Source organism: Geotrypetes seraphini, chromosome 5 (assembly GCF_902459505.1).
Source record: "Geotrypetes seraphini chromosome 5, aGeoSer1.1, whole genome shotgun sequence".
Classification (NCBI taxonomy): domain Eukaryota; kingdom Metazoa; phylum Chordata; class Amphibia; order Gymnophiona; family Dermophiidae; genus Geotrypetes; species Geotrypetes seraphini.
The window spans coordinates 220,566,329-220,587,603 of NC_047088.1; the positions used below are offsets into that span (position 1 = coordinate 220,566,329).

The 21,275-nt window shown below is 44.0% G+C and overlaps 1 protein-coding gene across 5 annotated transcripts in view; it reads right to left on the reverse strand.

Annotated features, from left to right (window-relative positions):
* The window catches only part of FMNL2 (formin like 2), a 459,967-nt gene that overhangs the window by 73,672 nt on the left and 365,020 nt on the right, over positions 1–21,275 (reverse strand). For all 5 annotated transcript variants that reach the window (XR_004539577.1, XM_033945820.1, XM_033945823.1 and 2 more), the window contains exons 13-15: positions 19,977–20,078; positions 18,474–18,777; positions 14,750–14,932 (exon numbers count right to left, since the gene is read on the reverse strand). Coding sequence is in view for 4 of the 5 variants with exons in the window: in XM_033945820.1 (XP_033801711.1) it covers positions 14,750–14,932; positions 18,474–18,777; positions 19,977–20,078 (589 nt within the window). In the remaining variant the exon portion in view is untranslated. The remainder of the gene's footprint in view (positions 1–14,749; positions 14,933–18,473; positions 18,778–19,976; positions 20,079–21,275) is intronic.

A 21,275-nucleotide genomic window follows, 5' to 3' on the forward strand; every position in this document is an offset into this window, starting at 1 on the left:
TCCCAGTCATTGCAACTGTTTCTGTAGAGATCACACTTCAAGCCAGGATGTTAGTTAATAAAAAATTGTTACAGTCCTTGAAATAATATAAAGTATAGGATTTTCTCCTTTCTTCTTATGCTTGTTTTATACTTGTCAGAACATCACTTAAGCATGATTAATAGAATCATAATTTAGCTCAAATGACCCCAAACCCCTCATTTGAGCTAAATTATGATTCTATTAATCATGCTTAAGTGATGTTCTGACAAGTATAAAACAAGCATAAGAAGAAAGGAGAAAATCCTATACTTTATATTATTTCAAGGACTGTAACAATTTTTTATTAACTAACATCCTGGCTTGAAGTGTGATCTCTACAGAAACAGTTGCAATGACTGGGAGGTAAACTCTGTTCCCATTCTAGGGGGGTGCGTTCTCCCCTTGTTGAGTTTCACATTTCTGAGCAACTTAAAACATATAGATTACACTTCATAGACAGGTTTGTGTTGAAAATCATAGCCCGTGTCAGGTCCCTCGTTAAAGGTTTGATGTTTACACTTGGCGCTTTTTTCTGAGTTCCTTTAAGGGTGACACATCACTAAATCCTGAATAGTAATGCACATGCAATTTCTGCATGGGGAGGGATGTGGATGTTCATTTCATCACCACATATACAAGGCAACAAGGGAAAGCATGCAAGGACGTGAAAAAGCAGCAAGAGGACACCTACAGAAAAGTTTGATTGGCCCATCTTTTGGGGAAAGCATAAAGAAAAACATTAGAAACATGTTATTAGAACAGTACAGATGAGCAGTTCAACAATAATTAGCAAATCACAAGAGCACAATTCTGTAAAATTACAATTTGAGTGCAAACAGATGAATTATTCCATCAAAAAGCTATATAATATTCTCCAACAAAGAGGATATATGCCAAACAGACCTCTGAGCATTTTACTTACTGCTATCATAATGGTAAAATCTGGATAAACTAAACTAAACTAAACTTTGGGTTTATATACCGCACCATCTCCGCAGATGCAGAGCTCGGCACGGTTTACAGGAAATAGGGTGAGAGAGAACTCCAGTGGGGAGTTTAAGAGTAGGTGTAGAAGGGAGGGGTGGAGGGAGAGGCCTAAGAGGGGAGAAGTGTTACAGTTTTGAGAATAGCCAGGTTTTTAGGTGTTTACGGAAAAGTTGGAGGGAGCTTGAGGTTCGGAGCGGGGAAGTAAGGTTATTCCAGATCTCAGTGGTTCTAAAGGGGAGGGATGACCCAAGTTTACCTGCATGAGAAATACATTTTCATTCTCCCTTACAAGCTAGAGCAGGGGTGGGCAACCTGTGACCCGCCATTTTAAGCAGCCTAGAACAGAAAACAGCCTGCACAAACATCATTAACCAGAGTTTTGTCGTCAGAGGAACCGTTGAGTGATACAACAGGAAAAGACATCTCTTTGACAGTGTTAGCAACTGTTTAGAAAGACAGAAGTATACAGTAACAGACCTTTCTGGTAATAACTTATGCTCTTTCAGCCATTAAATTGAGTTTTCTTGGCAGTGACTTATATGGGAAATTTATCAATATTCTGCATTTGACCCTCTAGGAATAGTACCAACATTCATGAGGCTTTCTGGGTATAAAGGTTGTCCACCCCTGAGCTAGAACATATTAAAAATCCACGTCTGAAATAAAATTGATGTTTTCACATTTTCACTTTCTCTATTCTGGCAGACTGGAAAAAGCTCTTTCAGCTCAATACCCCATACATTAACTTTTATCATATAACCCCCCCAATACTCTGTTTCACCCCAGTCTCAAAAAATGGTGTTAGATTCCGCTCAAAGAATATTTATAACAATATCAGAACAGCAGTCCCTGAAGAAATATATTTCTTTTCTTTTTCAATATTTCATACAGTGGTTAATTTGTCTTTTCTGGGTTGGGGTTCTTTTGACTATGTTGGAAGGTTACTTTTTATTTTTTTTAACAATATTTTAAACAAATTCTCTCCAAGGGTGCGGTGAAGGGATGTCATTCGCAAAAGTCATAATATCCAAAATGATATTGACCATTTATAAATTCAAAAATCACTTTGATATGTTTTATCTTCTCAAAAATGGCTCTTCAACACATTACATATCTTAGAAAGCCTTCTCTAGATTTTACAGGACCATCAGCGATGAGATTTTCAAAGCAGTGATAATGAAAATAGAATTCAATGTTCTTGTAATATGGTATATATAGGTAGGAGTAATAGACCTATTAAAACCCATCTTACTGAACATACATCTAAGATTAATACCATGAATTATAAAACTCCTTTAGTTCAACACTTGGGCAATAAACAACGCTGTTACAGTTATAAAATGGTATATTATAGATGGGCGCTGATATTCAGAAGAAATTAAACTACAGAGAACAATTTTGGATTTTTAAGCTGAATTCCATAGAGCTTTGCGGTTTTAATAAAGAGACAGAGTGGATGATGTTGGTCTAAGTCGATATAAGACTGGCTGAAATAATCACATGGTCCTGATGTCAGTAAAAATCAGTGTTTCTCAACTCGGTCTTGGAGTACCCCCTTGCCACATTGAATTTGCATAAACTTGATTTGCGTACACTACCTCCATTATATGCAAATGTCTTTCATTCATATCCATTGTGGAAATCTTGAAAACCTGACTGGCAAGGGGGTACTCCAGGACTGAGTTGAGAAACACTAGTATAAATGAAAAGACACAGTTGCCATGATTTGAACTGAATAAGTATGTACAGAAGACACTAATAGTGAAGATCAGATTGTTGGAATTTTTTTAGTATGCTTAAGAGTTTTTTTTTTAGTATGCCAAGTAGAATCTAAATTGAAAATTTTTTTTGCTCGTTTTGTTTAGGAGGACTGTACCTTTAAACAGCTTTTTGGATGAAACATGAATCCCCCTACATGACTAAAAGATAAATAATATGAATTTCTATGTTTTGCAATTAAGAAATAAGTAAAAAAGAAATATCTGAATTGTTGAGAACAAGATATATATATATATATATATATATATATATATATATATCTCAGGGGTCTCAAAGTCCCTCCTTGAGGGCCTCAATCTAGTCGTGTTTTCAGGATTTCCTCAATGAATATGCATGAGATCTGTGTGCACACACTGCTTTCAATGCATATTCATTGGGGAAATCCTGAAAACCCGACTGGATTGCGGCCCTCAAGGAGGGACTTTGAGATCCCTGATATATATATATATATATATATATATATATATATATATAAATTCTGAAGAAATGGACCAATTCTGAAGAAATGGACCAATTCTGAAGAAATGGACCAATGAAAAGTTTTGGTGGCATTTCTGAAAAGTCAGTCATGAATGTAAAAAAATGACCTGCTGTTTGATGACGCCTATATTTATACAAATAAAAACATCCACATTGATAACATCTTAAATATAAATTTTGAAAGCTATGATCTTGTTAAGTTTTTATAACCTAGATCTCATCTGTTATTACACTTTTGAAAAATACTTAGAGAACTTTCTTTAATCACTCTATGAAGATGAAGTGGGTGTGCAATTTATAAGCTGTCTAGCAGCACAGAGTTAATAATTCAGCTTTTAAAAACAGACAAAAAAATGCCAGCAGGTGGCCTATAGTTAGACGAGATATTACGTGGTGCCTACACTCCCAAGTCATGCCCGACCGAAAGGAAATGATATCAACAATTGCAGCAGACTGACTCAACACCAAGCACATATCTGGGTCAGTGATTCATAGCACACGTAAGCCAATAAATCTGTAGATTTAGGAGAGGCCAGGAGAGAGTTCAGCCAGAACGGTGAGCAGACACCGATGCCAGCTCTGGAAAGCATCACTTCAGGGGCCTGTCACTGAATCCCACAGCTTCCGATAAGCATAGGAGGCCTTCAGTTCTCAAGCGGATTCACAAGTAGAAAAGTGAAAGCACTGCCAAGGAGTGCCAGCATGCCTTCAAAATTCAATTGCTCTGCAAAATGGGCTTCTTAAAAAAAAAAAAAAGGATTACACATGCGCTAAATCTGGAGAGAAAAAAGTCTCACACAACGCTAAAAGCAATATAGTACTTTAAAGATCACATATAATATTTCTAGAATTACACTTTTCCATTTGGTCTTTCTTCTTAAGAGGAAATAAAATGAATTCTTTTTCATGCAGTCATTATATTAGATATTTCACTTTGAAATGGACTGGCCTGCAAAAAACTTATACACACACACACGCCCTGAGACAGAAAAAGACAGATTTGAAATGTCAGGTTTGTGATGTGCCATTTTTATCTGTCTTGCAGATGTTTGTAGTAAAAACAGAATTTATGTTCTAACTCTGATCGTCTCAGTCATAAAACTGCATGTCCTTAAAACCAAACAATTGAAATAACTGTCACTTTGTTGTAGCTCTAAATTATGCCCTTCATTCAATTCTCCTATACCAGGGGTTGGCAACTTTTTTAAAGCAAAGAGCCATTTTATCTTAAATATTTGATCCAAGATTTACAAAGAGCCGCACTAGGTAGAGAAGGGGGTTTGAGATATTCCAGATCGCTCACTCTCTTCCCTCCCCCCAAGATACAGCTTCTCTCCCCTCTTTCTCTCCTCCAACCCCTTGCAGGTCTCTACACCTCTCATCCCTCCCTCCCCTTCCCCCCAATCCATAGCCAAGGCTCTCTCCCCTCTCCAGGCCCCAACCCTTTGATCTCCCTCCCAACCCCTCAATTCCCCCTACCTCCCAAGGGGAGGTTTTCAGGGAAGGAGCATGGCCCTCTGTGGCAGATCAACCCCACAATGCACCCCCCCCCCCATTCTATAAAATGTGCTCTGAAGTCCCTTACCACAGAACTGCACGGGGGACCTTAACGTGTGCAGAGCATGGGAATTTCATCTAGCAACGCACAATTTATAGAACAATGTAAGTTATACACGTGGCATAGTACATTTAGGCATGCCCACCTATGCCTGCCATTCAGTCCACGCAAGTGGCTGCGCCCATATTTTGATGCGCCAATGTTGCCTTACATCTGTATTTCATAACAGCTTAGATGCGCCTAAGGTCCATTAATGGAACTGGTGCTAAGCAGTTTTGGGGAGGGTTTTTTTTGCAGCACCTAATTATAGAATTGCCACCATAGTACATAGACTTTCAAAATCCCACAATTCCCTCCCCAGACGAACCAAGGCTCTTCTGGGCTCAAGTACACCCTTTCATTGGTTCAATTAAAAGCATGGCAAGCCTCAAGGCTTGCAGTCTCCTCTCCTGTGGAAACATATCAAGCTGTCCTCTTCTGCTCTGCTCATACGTATAACTTGGTGCAGTTCACCCTGACCTTAAGGAGCCACCATAAGGACAGCTGCACAGGTGGCCACACACTCTAGCAAGTACCAATATTTGATGAACGTCTTGAGATCCGAGATGACTTCTGCAGCACACTACCTACTCACCAGAAAATTTACAGCTGCTCTGGAAGGCAACTTACACAATTAACGATGTTAGTCTGAGGTAGAGAATGACATGGGGACAAATTTTCCCCCATCCCAACAGGAACTCATTTTCCCGTCCCCATGAGTTCTTTTCCTGTCTCTGCCCCATTCCTGCAAGCTCTGTCTGCATCTGCACAAGCCTCAAACGCTTTAAAATCATAAGTGTTCAAAATATGTGGGTTAAGGCTGAGCTTACAGGAAAGGGGCAACAAAACTTGCGGGAACGGGACAGGGAAATTGAGTTCCTCCAGGGATAGGGAAAAATGTGTCCCCTTGTCATTCTCTAGTCTGAGGCACAAAAAGGATGGACAGTGCAAGTAAAGGAGACTAAGCACACAGGCCCTGGGTCTTCCAGATTATTTCAATTGAATTTTACATTTTTTCTTCCCATGGGGTTACGGGAAGGGGGCCAGAGAGTGAGATTTGTTTTCTACACTGACTGCTTTTCACTGCTCTTTTAAGAGCAATCTTCCTACACTTGTGCTATTTAAATTTTGCCATAAGACGGATGAACTTTCAATTTAAACACGTGGAGGGGCATAATCAAAAAAACCGTCTAAGTCCCTTTTTGGCCTAAGGCCTTAAACGTTGAAAGCAGAAGCAGGGAAAATGTCCATAACCAAAAATACGTCCAAAAGGAGGTTTGTTTTGATAATGGCCTGCGTCTACATTCAGCTGTTTAAACGCCCAGACCACCACTACGTCTACACTTATCCCCCCATGATGTCTACACTTATACCCCATAATGAACCAAAAAAACACCTAAGCCCCAAACGTCCAACACAAGGGCTTTTAGGAAAAGGAGGAGCCAGTCCTATGCCTAAAAGCTGGATTCTGTAACCTTTGTCTGTCATAAACAACACCGGTTACAGAATCCCCCCACACCTTAAAATGATCCGGGCAGGAGGGAGCCCAAGCCCTCCTGGCCCATGGCACCCCAAACCCCCGACTATGTTCAGGGCAACAGGGAGCCCAAGCCCTCTTGCCCTGGCAGCACCCCGAACCCTCGACAGCACCGGGGCAAGAGGGAGCCCAAGCCCTCTTGCCCCGTCGACTCCCCGACAGCATCGGGGCAAGAGGGAGCCCAAGCCCTCTTGCCCCACGTCACTCGCAGCACTCCTCGATTACGATCAGGCCAAACCCTCCTGGCCTCTCGCCCCCCACCCCCCTACACGATTGGGCATGAGGGAACCCAACCCCTCCTGCCCAGGTGGATCCCCTATCCCCCACCCCCCACTACAATACAGGCAGGAGGGATCCCAGGCCCTCCTGCCCTCGACACAACCCCTCACAATGACCGCCCCACCCCCAAATCCCCAATCGGCCCCCCTCCCCCCGCCGACCCCCCCACCCCCAATACCTTTGAAATGTTGGCTGGACGGACGGATGCCAACCTGGCCCATGTGCCTAGGGCTCCGCCCATAGGAGGGGCCTAAGACTCCAGGGCCTATTCCGATTGGCCCAGGCACCTTAGGCCCCACCTGTGGGCGGGGTTTCAGCCACCTGGGCCAATCCGGCCCCATTCTGGAGCCGGCTGGCCTGCCGGACGGGCGGGCTTGGCACCCGTCCGTCCAGCCAACATTTCAAAGGTATGGGGGGTGGGATTGGGGTGGGGGGGTCATGGGGTCGGCGGGGGGGGGGGCCGATCGGGGGTTCGGTCTTTGTGGGGGGTTGTGTCGAGGACAGGAGGGCCTGGGATCCCTCCTGCCCGTATTGTAGTGGGGGGTGGGGGATAGGGGGTCCACCTGGGCAGGAGGGGTTGGGCTCCCTCCTGCCCCGATATTGTAGGGGGGGGCTGTCGGTGCCACGGTGCAAGAGGGCTTGGGCTCCCTCTTGCCCCAATGTTGTCGGGGGGGGGGGGATGTATCGCAGCAGGAGAGATACCTTATCTCCCCTAGCACGATGCCATCACTCCTCTACCCGAACTGCCATGACCCATGGCAGGAGAGATAGGGCATCTCTCCTGCTGCGGATCGCGGCAGTTCGGGTAGAGGAGTGATGGCATCGCGGTAGGGGAGATGAGGCATCTCTCCTGCCGCGATCATTGCTGTAGGGGGTAGGCAGGTTGCTGGGGCTGCTGAGCTGATCGCAGCAGCCACCATCAGCTCAGCGGCCCCTTTTTTGCCACTTAGACCGGTTTTGACTTCGTCTAAGTCAAAAACGTATAAGTGCCGACTAGGCAACCTGCCTAAGGTTTTGGTTATACCTGCTGCACGCCTAGGTGTAGGTCGGCCCACCTCCCGCCCTTTCCCCTCCTTTAAAAACGCCTCTTTTCTCTCTGTGCGTTTAGTGGCAGGAGAAAGGCCTAAGCTGGTTTTAGATACGTCTAAAACCAGCTTTGGTTATGGGTACTTGGACGATCAGGCTTTTTGATCATCCAAGTAGCCATTTAGGGCACTTTTTAGACTTTTTTTTTTTATTATTATGAACCCCATACTGTATGCCTCTGGATTCCATATAGGATGCTCAGGTTTGGGGATCCAAATTTGGGTATGCTGCCAAGATGCAAACACATCTTAATTGGATAATGAGCCATTAATGAACAATAACTGGATGCCAACAGCCAATTATTGATGTTAATTGGCATCAATTGAGATTTGTGCATACATCCAGAATGCGCAACTCAAAAGGGGATGCAGTCGTGGGAGGGGCATGAGTATATCTGGGGCGTTCCAAAAAGCTGTGCACATGGCATTTGGGTGCCAGCATTTGTAACAGGTTTCAGCAGGCATAAGTCTGGCGCCAAAAGTTAGGGTACAGGAACTGTGCTTAGCACCGATCTTTTCCAGCACCTCTTTCCGAGCTCCATTTATGGAATCTGGCCCACGATAACTAAACGTATTTCTAAGCTACTCCGGTTCAGTTGTGATTCCCTCAGTGGCGGAGCCACAGGTGGGCTCAGGCCCACCGACTTTGGCCTCAGGCTCACCCAGTAGCAACACAACTAAAAACTCCTGAAATCTCTCCCACCACGTACCTTTTGGAGAGCCAATCTTCATCAACAGCAAGCAATGTGACCAATACATGCTGCTTGAACTGGCCCCACAGCCTTCCTTCTGATGTACTCCAGCTACGCAGGAACAGGAAGTTGTGTCAGAAGGAAGGCAGTGGGGCTGGCGCGAGCAGCATACATCAGTCACTGCTGGCAAACATCAGCAGTGGTGGGCTTGAGACACCGGAGTGCCAGGGTGGGATAGGGGCAGCTTGGGATACTGGAGTGCTGGGGCAGGAGTTGGATTACCTAGGTGGGAGAGGGAGAGATCTGCCCACCCGACTTGGGTCCAGTCTCAACCAAAATTGGGCATCTGGCTATGCCCCTGGATTCCCTTTGATTAAAATGTAGATTGGTTCTAACCTAGTTTGATGTCAACTTATGTTTTCGAGTATTGCTGTCTAAGTGCAGGTATTCTATACTCGCTGAAAGTAACCTATTTTTGGCCTATTTTTTAAAGGGCATATGGGGCAATTCTATGGTAGGGTGTGCTAGGAGTGTATTCTGGGCACATAGGCTTCATTTACATGCCCACAGTTATAGCAGCCTCTGACCTGGTGTAACTAAAGTCGCTCAAATGTAGCACATAGCACTATACCCCCCAGATTATATATATGGCGACTAAAGTTATTTGTTCAGATCTGTGTGCACTGTCGATTTGTGCACGCAATTTAATTGGTTAACAAGTCAATCAGTTAACAAGCAATTATTGGGACCAATTGGCACTCACTAGAATTTACATGCACAACTTGCTAAGTGTATTCTATAGCAGTGCGCATCAGTTCAATGCAGATTTCAAAGGAGGTGCAGCCAGGGGAAAGGCTTGAGAGGATCAAGGGTGTTCCTATAAATTACACGCACTGGACTAAAATACAATCGATCTGTGACTAAGTTAGTTGGTGTAAAGTCAGGGATCTCAAAGTCCCTCCTTGAGGGCCGCAATCCAGTCGGGTTTTCAGGATTTCCCCAATGAATATGCATGAGATCTACGTGCATGCACTGCTTCAAATGCATATTCATTGGGGAAATCCTGAAAACCCGACTGGATTGCGGCCCTCAAGGAGGGACTTTGAGATCCCTGGTGTAAATAGCCGTGCCAAAATTTTAGTTGTGGGAATGAGTGCTACATGTATTCTATTAAACTGCAACTTCAGATGTGATATATAAAATAGCGTGGAGTGTGTTTTTTTTCTGGCGTGGATATTTTTGGAACCCTCCAAATGCAGAAAAACTGTGGGGTGGTCTACGTCACTAGGACGGTCCAACCGACCACAGGAATGGACTTTGGCACATATATAGAATTAGGACCTATGTGTGTAGCTGGAAGAGGGTCATGCCCTCCTTGCAGTTACATGTACAGTTCTGGAAAGCGTACCTTCAAAAAGATATAAAAAGGATGGAGTCGGTCCAGAGGAAGGCTACTAAATGGTGCATGGACTTTGTGGACTTAGATTTCAATCTGTATACTGTACTTAGGAGGAAATGCAAGAGAGGGGAGATATGATAGAGACATTTAAATAAAAAAAAATCACAAAAAATGCTACAAGCCAGATGTGGGCTGGCCAAACGAGATACTCATTCACACAAAAAGGTGGAGAAAAAGCCTCAAATATCAAACATACTGACAGCACACCATATGGACTACAAGCTGCCACACTTCTTGCCCGATTTGAGATTTGTTTTTCAACGTGGTGGAATTTTTTTGCCAAGTAAGCAGAAGTCCTGGTTGGGTAATTACATCAGTGGAGCCAGGCTGTCTTACGGCGCATTTCGGAAATAAATTAAGACTGTATTTTTTGATAAATTCATTTCCTAAATAGAAGTTATATTAATAACAATAATTCTACTCTGACTATCTTTAAGAAATATGTTGTACTTTTGCTATGGTCTGCTGTCCGTAAGTTTATTATTTGAGGCTTTTTCTCCACCTTTTTGTGTGAATGAGTATCTCATTTGGCCAGCCCACATTTGGCTTGTAGCATTTTTTGTGATTTTTTTTAAATTTATTTGCTACTATTTACAATTTCTATTGAGAGACATTTAAATACCTACATGGCATAAATGCACATGAGTCAACTCTCTTTCATTTGAAAGGAAGCTCTGGAATGAGAGGGCAAAGGATGAAGTGGTGATAGGCTCAGGAATATCCTAAGGAAATACTTTTTTTTTTTTTTTTTTTTTACAGAAAGAGTGGTAGATGCATGGAACAGTCTCCCGGAAGAGGTGGTGGAGACAGAGACTGACTGAATATAAGAAAGCCTGGGATAGGCATGTGGGATCTCTTAGAGAGAGGAAGAGATAATGGTTATTGTGGATGGGCAGACTGGATGGGCCGTTTGGCCTTTATCTGCCATCATGTTTCAATGCAGGCATACTCATATAGGTGCTTATGTATGTAAGTGCTCATTTTACCTGCATTATGAGTATCAGGGGTACTTATCCACAGGTGCCTAGTTAGCAACTGCCCTTATAAGTACCTGTATGTCTGTGTAAAACTCCCACCAAACAAAACAAGATTCCATCAGATTCACAAAAACTTGTAGATTACACAGTGCTAACTCTGTATCTGTGGCATACAATTAAATGACCACATACAAGGAGGAAAAAAGCTATCAAAGGCAGACATTAAAAGGTCTATGCCAAATCAGTTTCAATATCATTTATAGGTCATTAAAATCCTGCTTTACATAATTCAGCTATGTGTGAAAATCAAATATTTGTGTGCTCAAATTATAATTTAAACTTCCTGTATGTGTGATTTTCACTTAAAGCACAGAATGCTGTCAACCCAAGCGCTTTATCGGCGGAGCACTTATCTTAAGCACACCCAACGGAGGCCACTGTTCCACCAATTTATGGCTTCCTCAGAAGCTGAAATGCTTCATAAGACAGACCCTGTGTCATAGTTCAAAGACCACTTTCAGAACGCTCACACTGCAGCTTCCGAATGGTGCTCATCCCTCTGAATTATGTAGTCCTGGGGAGCTTCACCACAGATGCCTACGTTAACTGATTGCCCCTACAAATTACCTATATGTCTCAGTAAAACTCCCCCCAAAAGCTCCTGAAATTGTGGCTAAAATGAAGTCACAGACATTTACACCGACTTGGAAGCAAAGGTAAATGTTTGCTTGTAAAGTAAGCATATAGGTATATACTTTTAACGTATGAATATATATCTTAGCTCTGCCTGGATTCCATGCATATAAGTACAGGTGTTATTTACACTGTGCATAATTTAAAGCGGGAGCGGAGGTACCACTGTTCCCTCTAAGCTAAGCTGGAGTCCTCCAACTACACTGCTACCAGTGAAGGGCAGTGCTTCAATATTGTGATTTCAATTGCTGGCTCCCTGAAGTGATGCAGAGTTGTCTGTTTCTCACTATTAAAAATGTGACAATGAAACAGCACCCCCACTGGCAGGACTGTAGATAGAGGACTCCTACTCAGCTTAGAACAGCGGTCTCAAATTCGCGGCCTGCCAGGTACTATTTTGAGGCCCTCTATATTATAAAGAATGATTCTTAAACTTGTGCCTTAAGTGTCAGGCGGTCGCTGTAATCGCACTCAAGTGCTTTCCTGCGTCTGTATGTAATTGTGAGTGGAGAGAACAATCGCGTACAGATGCAGGAAAGCGCTTGCATGAGGTTACAGCAGTGAGGTAGGCAACGTTCCAAAACATAAGATAATCACTGGAGCAATGATTGGAGGCAGTGCAGCTTGTGCACATGTCCGGTGCTGGAGGAGGTGAGAGCTGAAAGCGATTGCGGATGCGACCGCTGGACACTTAGGCCCTGATTCTCTAAAAGTGCGTCCCGATTTTAGGCAGCTGTAGACGTCCTACAGCTGTCTAATCAGCCAATCGGGATGCACGTTTTTTAAAAAAAAATGCTCCCCAGGCAGGCCTGAAGGCGCTTCCGGGAGCCTAGGGAGACCCGCAAGATGCCTAAGCTCATCTAAGGGCCTTAGGCGGGCCTTAGGCTGAACCTAGGCGGCCCTACGCGTCTCCCTAGTAGATGAGAAGCTTAAAAATGTAGGCCAGCAAAATGCTGGTCTACATTGTAAGTAGACGCGGCCGCTATACTTATCGCGGCAAGGGATCTCTCTGCCGCTATAAGTATAGCGGGCCGTGGCCCCTGACCGATCACTGGCAGGAGGATGCCCAAACCCTCCTGCCCGAAGACGCACCCCCCTCCCCGACACTACCGACCGCCCCCCCCGACACTACCGACCCCCCCCCCCGACATTACCGATCTCCCCCCCCCCCGACAATATCGGTCGCTGGCAGGAGGGTGCCCAATCCCTCCTGCCCGAAGACGCACCCCCCCCGGCGCTAACAACCCCCACTCCACCAAACCTGTTCTTACAGATGGGTCTTGCACGTCGAGCAAGCAGGCACGCCTCGTCGAAATGAGGCGGGCCCGCCCTTTCCCGGCCCATCCCGCCGAAGCCTAAGGCCTGATTGGCCCAGGCTCTAGAAGCCTGGACCAATCAGGCCTTAGGCATAGCGGGTCCGCCCATCCCCACTTAATCTAAGACCTGATTGGCCAATCAGACCTTAGACTTAGTAGGGATGGGTGGACCCGCTATTCCTAAGGCCTGATTGGTCCAGGCTTCTAGAGCCTGGGCCAATCAGGCCTTAGGCTTCGGCGGGATGGGCCGGGAAGGGGCGGGCCCGCCTCATTTCGACGAGGCATGCCTGCTTGCTCGACGTGCAAGACCCATCTGTAAGAACAGGTTTGGTGGAGTGGGGGTTGTTAGCGCCGGGGGGGGGGGGTGCATCTTCCGGCAGGAGGGATTGGGCACCCTCCTGCCAGCGACCGATATTGTCGGGGGGGGGGGGGCGATCGGTAGTGTCGGGGGGGGGCGGTCGGTAGTGTCGGGGAGGGGGGTGCGTTTTCGGGCAGGAGGGTTTGGGCACCCTCCTGCCAGTGATCGGTCAGGGGGCCACGGCCCGCTATACTTATAGCGGCAGAGAGATCCCTTGCCGCGATAAGTGTAGCAGGCCGTGTCTAATCTAACCCGATTCTCTAACCCGCGTCTGTAACATGGACGCCGGTTACAGAATCGGGGTTTAGTTTAGGCCGATTCTGAATAGGACGCCTCTCCCGGGCGTCCTATACAGAATCAGGGCCTAGGTGTCTTGCGGGCCTCGCCTTCAATATAGGCGGCCTGCCTGGGGAGCATTTTTTTAAAAAAAACGTGCATCCCCGATTGGCTGATTAGACAGCTGTAGGACGCCTACAGCTGCATAAAATCGGGACGCACTTTTAGAGAATCAGGGCCTTAAGGCACAAGTTTTCCATTCTTTATAATACCAAGGGCCTCAAAATAGTTGGTCCAAAATCTTGTCTCTTGCAGTTGATACTTTGATAGTTTTTCATTTTCTGCATGTTGCAACTGCTTTCAGCTGTGTATAGCTAAAATTATCACAATTAAGGAAAGATTTATAAACTATAACAGATATAGTTTATAAATCTTTCCTTAATTCTTCTGATAATTTCAGATTTCAGATAATCCACATTTTGGATTTGTAGGTACTTGATGGGCTGAAGAAAAATAGTTAATGACAACTTTGCATGAGGTAAAACTCGTTATACTATAACAAGTTTTACCTCATGCAAAGTTATCATTTCTTTAATAAGACATTAACTGGGTTTTTTACCTGCGGCCTTCCAAGTACCTACAAATCCAAAATATGGCTCTGCAAAAGGTTTGAGTTTGAGACCGTTAGCTTAGAAGGAATTTTTTTAAAAGGCATGGCTGTTTCATTTTAATTGATTTGTTATAGATTTTATTTAATGTAACTTTATCTGTAATATTGTATTGAAATTGTACGCAACGCTGACACTACTATATACAGTATGTGGTATATAAAATTAATAAAGCCAATCTAATCTAACCCAAGCCAATATAGTGGGAGGTACTTTTAATAACCACCATTTTATGCACATATAATGTCATATACCTGCATAAAGGCCTTTATAAAAACTACCTCAAGGATTACATCTGTACAACTGACTGGTTAGAAGTCACTGTTATTACATTCAGTTATTTCACAAATAAAACTTGCTCAAGGAATTGAAATGATTTCTTCAGGAAATGGCATTAAATATTCAAATGAGGTCACCTTCTGAAATAATCACATGCATGACATTCTAAATATACTGTGCGCAAGTCTCATTTCCTGTCTTGCTAGAGTGTTTCTACATTTCTCCGCTCTTGAATGCATCTCGTAACCTTAGTTCGGTCATCTTACCTGCTAATCCTGAGTTGAAGACCACTGTAGGGGAGGCTGTTCCCGGAAGAGGAGGGGCCCCTGGGGGAGGTGGAGGTGGGGGCGGAGGAGCTGGTGGTGTTTCTGTGGTGGGACCAGGAGGTGGTGGGGGTGGAGGAGGAGGCGGGGGTGGAGGCGCAGGTGCTGTCATGGGACCATTTTGCACTAGAAACAATGAAAATAAGCAAAATTAATTTTTTTTTTAGAGGGTAACAGTAAAATACAGATCCCAGTCACCTTATCAGTTTAATCACATGGCTCATAAAAGCAGACAGCACAAAAAATATATCCAACAGAATCTGCAGTAAACAAACAGCAAGCGAAAGCCAAAACAAAAACTGCAGACCATATGCAAGATGCAGGCACTGCTTATTACAATATAAATGCAGTATGGTAAATATATCACCTTATTACCAACCAAGGGACCCAACACGGTCCGTGTTTCGGACAACACCTTCCTCGGGGGTCCGTGGTAGATAAGGTAGCGACGTAGTCCCGCACTTAGCTTTGGAGCCGGAACGGCACTTGTTCGATTCGTTCATTGCAGTCTGTTATATACCTTATCTACCACGGACCCCTGAGGAAGGTGTTGTCCAAAACAGGGACCGTGTTGGGTCCCTTAGTTGGTAATAAGGTGGTATATTTACCATACTGCATTTATATTGTAATAAACAGTACCTGCATCTTGCACATAGTCTGCAGTTTTTGTTTTAGCTTTCGTAAAAGCAGACAGAAATTTCATGTGCTAATCACTGTTAAAAGCATCTTGTACAGTTCCAAAGCTCGATCATTAGTGCTGGATCTGGTCTCTCATCCTACAGTTCAGTACTTTGAACCTTTAGGTTTACTGGGGCCAACAGCATTAACAGTGTAGTATAATTAGGGTTAGCAGACATCTGGATTTACCGGGACATGACCTCTTTTCAGAGGACTGCCCAGGCATCCGGAAGGCTTTTCAAAACCTGACACCTTGTCTGGGTTCTGAAAAGCTTCCAGCTCGGGACTGCGTTGGGAGGGCATCTGTGCAAGTGCAGACATGACGCGATGACATTACGCCAAGGGGGGGCAACTCCGGTCCTCCAAGGCCGGAATCCAGTCGGGTTTTCAGGATTGCCCCAATGAATATGCATGAGATCTATGTGCATGCACTGCTTTCAATGCATATTCATTGGTGAAATCCTGAAAACCCGACTGGATTCCGGCCCTCGAGGACCGGAGTTGCCCACCCCTGGTGTACTGTCATCGTGTCACATGTGCGCCTCCCAACGCAGCTCCAAGCATGAGAACAGTTTGGGTGCGGGGCTGGGGCAGGACAGGGCCTGGCTGGGCAGAACTTGGTAGGCCTGGGGGGCAGTGCGATGGGTCCAGATTTGACAATCATAAAATCTGGTAACCGTAAGTATAGTAGTTGGAGATTTTCCTTCAGTTCTGCATTCTACCATTTACTGTGCAGCCTTCAGAAAGCCAGCTGTCCTCCCTGTGTTCAAAGCTGGGGGTAATTTTCATTAAGACAACCACAGTAGCAGCAAGATACACATTTGCATCTGTGCCTATGGAATATGCAGTGAATGATCAAAGAAATACCACATAAGTAGTTTTAAGTGGGTACAAAATGCCTGTGTACTTTGCACTTACTCTCTGCGCAAACAGAGGAACAGAAAGAAACTTCTCTGCATTAGGGATGTGCATTTGTTTGGAACAATATACAGTGTTCCCCCGGTCGTTCGCGGTCAGCAGTTCGCGATCCCGGTCATTCGCGGTATTTTCTGACCGCGAACTGCCGACAAAGAGAGGGCAGCAGGAGAAGCAGGAGAGAGCAGCCGGAGCGCCGGCGAGTGCAGGAAATCACTCGCTTTATGCTCCAACCGCCTCTTCCTACACTAAGTCGGGTCTTATCCAATCGGGAGCTGCTTTGACACACAGCTCCTGATTAGTAAGGCGCGACTTAGTGCAGGAAGGGGGGGGGCATTTTTTAGGGGCTTGGGGAGGGAGGAGGCACTTCGGGAGGGGGGCTTTTTATTTTTTAGCCAAGCAGTTATTTTTCATGTGTAATACACGCAAACTATCTGCCTGATTAAAATAAAAAATAAAAAAATCTGGCAGAAGCCCTGACAGCATGACAGGAAGCTGCTTCTCCTATCACTACTGTCAGGGTCTGCGTATGCTCCAGGATCGCTCTCTAGCAATACTGGCTATGGGTAGGGGGCGTGTTAACGATCGTCCCCATTTGCATGCAGGCCTTTTGTGAATTTGTCGGTCTGCATGCAATCGGGAACAGATCGGACACTGAATTGGGGGTTTGTGAATCTAGCCCATGGTCCTGGAGGCATTTAAGCTAAATATTAAAAAAAAATAAAATAAAATAAAATCAGACCACAATGCTTTATTACAGGGAGCTGCATTGACTCCCCATGGAAGCTAGAGGTCAGTTTAAGTTTGGTTGCCTGTGTTACAAACTAATATCTGGTGTGGCTCCAGCCTATTTAGTTGATCAATTTATTTTTTTCCCATAGACATTCTACTTGGATAGCTTCCCTTTTTGATTTTCCATCGCCCAAAGGTTGCCGCCAGAAAAGATATCAATCGACTGTTGTCATGTCAAGCAGCTACTTTGGATACTGATTTTCATCAATTATTCTTTACATCTATATCATATCAAAATTTTAGCAAACTATTAAAGACTTATTTATTTAGGAAATTTTTGAAAGATTGAAAATGTATTTCATTTTGTGTTGTAGCAGTATTTTATTTTTGTCAAACCGCATGGATCTGAAAGATAATACGGTTATATAAATGTTATGGTATGGCCTAAGAAAGGGGTGGGCAACTCCGGTCCTCGAGGGCCGGAATCCAGTCGGGATTTCAGGGTTTCCCCAATGAATATGCCTTGAAAGCAGTGCATGCAAATAGATCTCGCGCATATTCATTGGGGCTATCCTGAAAACCCGACTGGATTCCGGCCCTCGAGGACCGGAGTTGCCCACCCCTGGCCTAAAAGCTGGTATTCCATACAACTTGCTTGTCTCATGGTTTGTGTACTAATGAGTGTCATGACTGCTTATGTTGCCTTTATAAAATGTGCCCATCCCTGGGGGAAAAGGTGACTAAAGTAGCAGATCCAAAATACTGAGAATGGCTGATTTTTAATGTGATGGGTTCATAAGCTGTCTCTAAAAGTTACATGTTTGAATTTCTGCAACTATATTTCTTCACATAAAAGGATGGAGTTAGAACAGTTGTATTACAAATTGATTGTTCCAACAGAATTCATTAAAACCTCATTTTTTTGTTTCTGGAAACTTTAGTCACCTTTTCGCCAGAGATGGTCAGAAATAGGTTCTTGTTTTCACATTTCACACAGATCCTCTTATGAAATAGCACTCTCTCCCACCACCCCAATGTACAAAACTTGAAAAGAAAAATATATTTGTGATTATTCTTCCTCTAAACAAGCTTTTCAAGCCTCGTTGAGGAAATCTACAGGATACTGGAGAAGGATCGATGGGAGACTACCCTTCATTAAGCTGCCTTTCAGCAAACATCAACTTGCAGGACCCACTGCTTCTCTAAGTGAATCCTATACCACAAATGTTCATGTTTAGATTTGCTTCAATACATCATATGTAATGTAATGTAATGTAATTTATTTCTTATATACCGCTACATCCGTTAGGTTCTAAGCGGTTTACAGAAAATATACATTTACCTGCACCAGAGGTGAGGGATAAGGGTGGTGGAGGAGGTGGCAATGACACAGATGACACGACTCCAGTTACTGGTCCCAATGAAGAACCCACAGTGGCCTCAGAACCCGATGGCAATACCCCAGAAGCCACAACAGGCAGAATTGCAATGTCCCCATCCACTTTCTTCTGAATCTTAATGCTCCCTTGTTTTTCCAGTTCATGAATCTTTCTCTCCAGAGTAGACTGCCTCTGGATCGCTTCCTCTTTTTCCTTGACCATTTTCCGTAACGTATGAACCTGTGTGTTGGCGTCTTTGTAAACTTCCTGAAGAAAACACGAACATCAACAAGCATGAAGATGCCACAGAATAGGCCACCACGGTACAATAGTAAGTGATAATTTTCTTTTTGATAGGGTGTTCTATTTGGACAAAACAGAGCATTTGTTTTATTCCTAGTGACAAACAGGTACACTATTTCTTCTATATACTGTCAAATCAGTCTTTTCCCCGTCAATATTTATTTAGATTAGAGCACAGATTTTATTTTAATTATATTCCATATCTAAAAATAATTAATCATATTCCGTATCTAAAAACAAGTGATCAATATGGGCTATTTACTATAAAAACTGACTACATAAACAGCTATGTGGCTGAACATTAACAGATTATTATTAAAATCTAGCTTCTTCACTATATTCTTTTTGTACACCTACAACAGAGCAAATACTGGTCCAGTGATGTGCCGGGGGGTGGAAGGGGGATGGAATAATATGAATGCCCATCCAGGGGAGGGGATAAAAGGAGTAGATGCTGGGAAAAGGACGCAGCAAAGAGCCAACCAGCAGATATGCCTGCAAGCAGCAAGATGCCACTTCCACCAGAGTGCTGCCTAGAAATAGGGCTCCTCCCGAGACATGTCAGATTTGGGGATGAACAGAAGGTAGAGAGGGAGTGATATTGGACTTGAGAGAGGGAGTGGGGGGAAGGATGAGAAATGCGAGACCCGGAGATGGGGTAAGGGAAGGAGGGAGGGAGGAAGGAAGGACGGGAGAGAGACAGAGAGGTCAGATTTATGATGGACAGGGAGAGGTGGCAGAGGAGGCTAGAAGGGGACAGGGAGAGATTGACTTAGAGGAGGGCAGAGGGAGCACGAGAGAGAAATATGGACATAGGGGAGGGGTAGAGGGGTGCCCAGTTGCTACCTCTCTTCCCATCTCCCTGCCCACTCTGGTATGGCATCTCACCTGCACAGAATGGCGGGGGGAGGAGGGGAATGGAGAGAGAGAAAGAGAGAGGTGCCTACTCTTTTGGGGCTCAGTCCCACCTAAAATTGGCTGTCTGGCTATGCCACTGGTGGACGGAATACCAAACCCCAAATTTATTGGGGGAGAGGTGAACATGCAAACCTGGTGCTCTCACAAAATTTCTTCCCTGCAGAAAGTAGGTTAAAATCCACCATATCTGTCTAGACAAATGACAGACTCATATTCCCAAAATAGATTAGGAGCAGCAAACGTACCCTTACAACTTCCAGTTCCTTATTTCTCTGCATAAGCTGTTTTTCCAGTTCCACAATTTTTGCCATTGCTTCATTCTCAGTATCCTGCAGCTTTTCTGATAACTGTAATTAACACAGAGGTTCAATTAATTTCATACCTCATGTCTAGAGAGTTTCTAGAAAATTAAATATGAAACAAAACAAAATCCTTTGTCTGTCACAAAGCTCATTTTATGAAATGGGCCTTGTGACAGATTATATCATATATAGTCCACTTAAAAACCTAAGAGGTTAAAACATTTGTGTCGCAATCTAAGAAAAGGTACCAAGTCTTAGTGCACACTTGAGAAACAAGGCAACAGTGTCAATTGACTTCTATTTATAACTAACAGTTTTTGTTAATTGAAACGGTATATCTCTGGCAAATGAAATGATAGAAAGATGTGGTTCGTTGCATTTGTATTAGCATCTTCTAGATTACTTAGCCAGATGAATAACTCAATTTCTAAGACCTGGTTCCTTTTCTTGGATTATAGCACAAATAATTTACAACTAATGATAAAAAAAAAAATTGACAAATTAACAAACAGACCATAACAAACCATTTTAAATTCAAGTTAGACATTAAAAAACGGATCAAATAAAAACACACATATCTCTGCTACATTCTTGATTCCAAGCTCTTAGATCACATTAACATAGACAAAACATATCTAGTGAATAAGTTCTGTGAGAAAAGGAAGACCTTTAACCCTTTAACGGGCACATGGTGAAATGACTGCTTTGCGTAACTTGATGTTGAACGAGAGCAACAGTGCCAAGGTAACGGGCATTTGGAGATGCAGATCTCCCCTAAGAGCCATAGAAAACACATGTTGCTTCTGAGCAACAACGCCAAATAAAGGGTTAAACATTTCTGAATAAAGATTATCTGTCAGAATAACAACAACACAGCTGTCTGGAAAACTGGAACACTCTCCCGGAGTCTGTCATAGGGGAAAACACCCTCCAGGGATTTAAGACAAAGTTAGATAAGTTCCTGCTGAACAAGGACGCACACTGGTAGGGCTGGTCTCAGTTAGGGCGCTGGGCTTTGACCAAAGGGCCGCCGTGTGAGCGGACTGCTGGGCATGATGGACCACTGGTCTGACCCAGCATTTCTTATGTTCTTAAGCTTACTTGCTGTTACTGTAGCTTACTCTGTTTGCTGTACAGAATTACTACGTCTAGCAATCTTTGCCTTACATAGGCACCCTCAAACCTACCCTTATCTACACTTACCACAGACCCTGGCTGCTACCTAAATTTTACCAATATAAT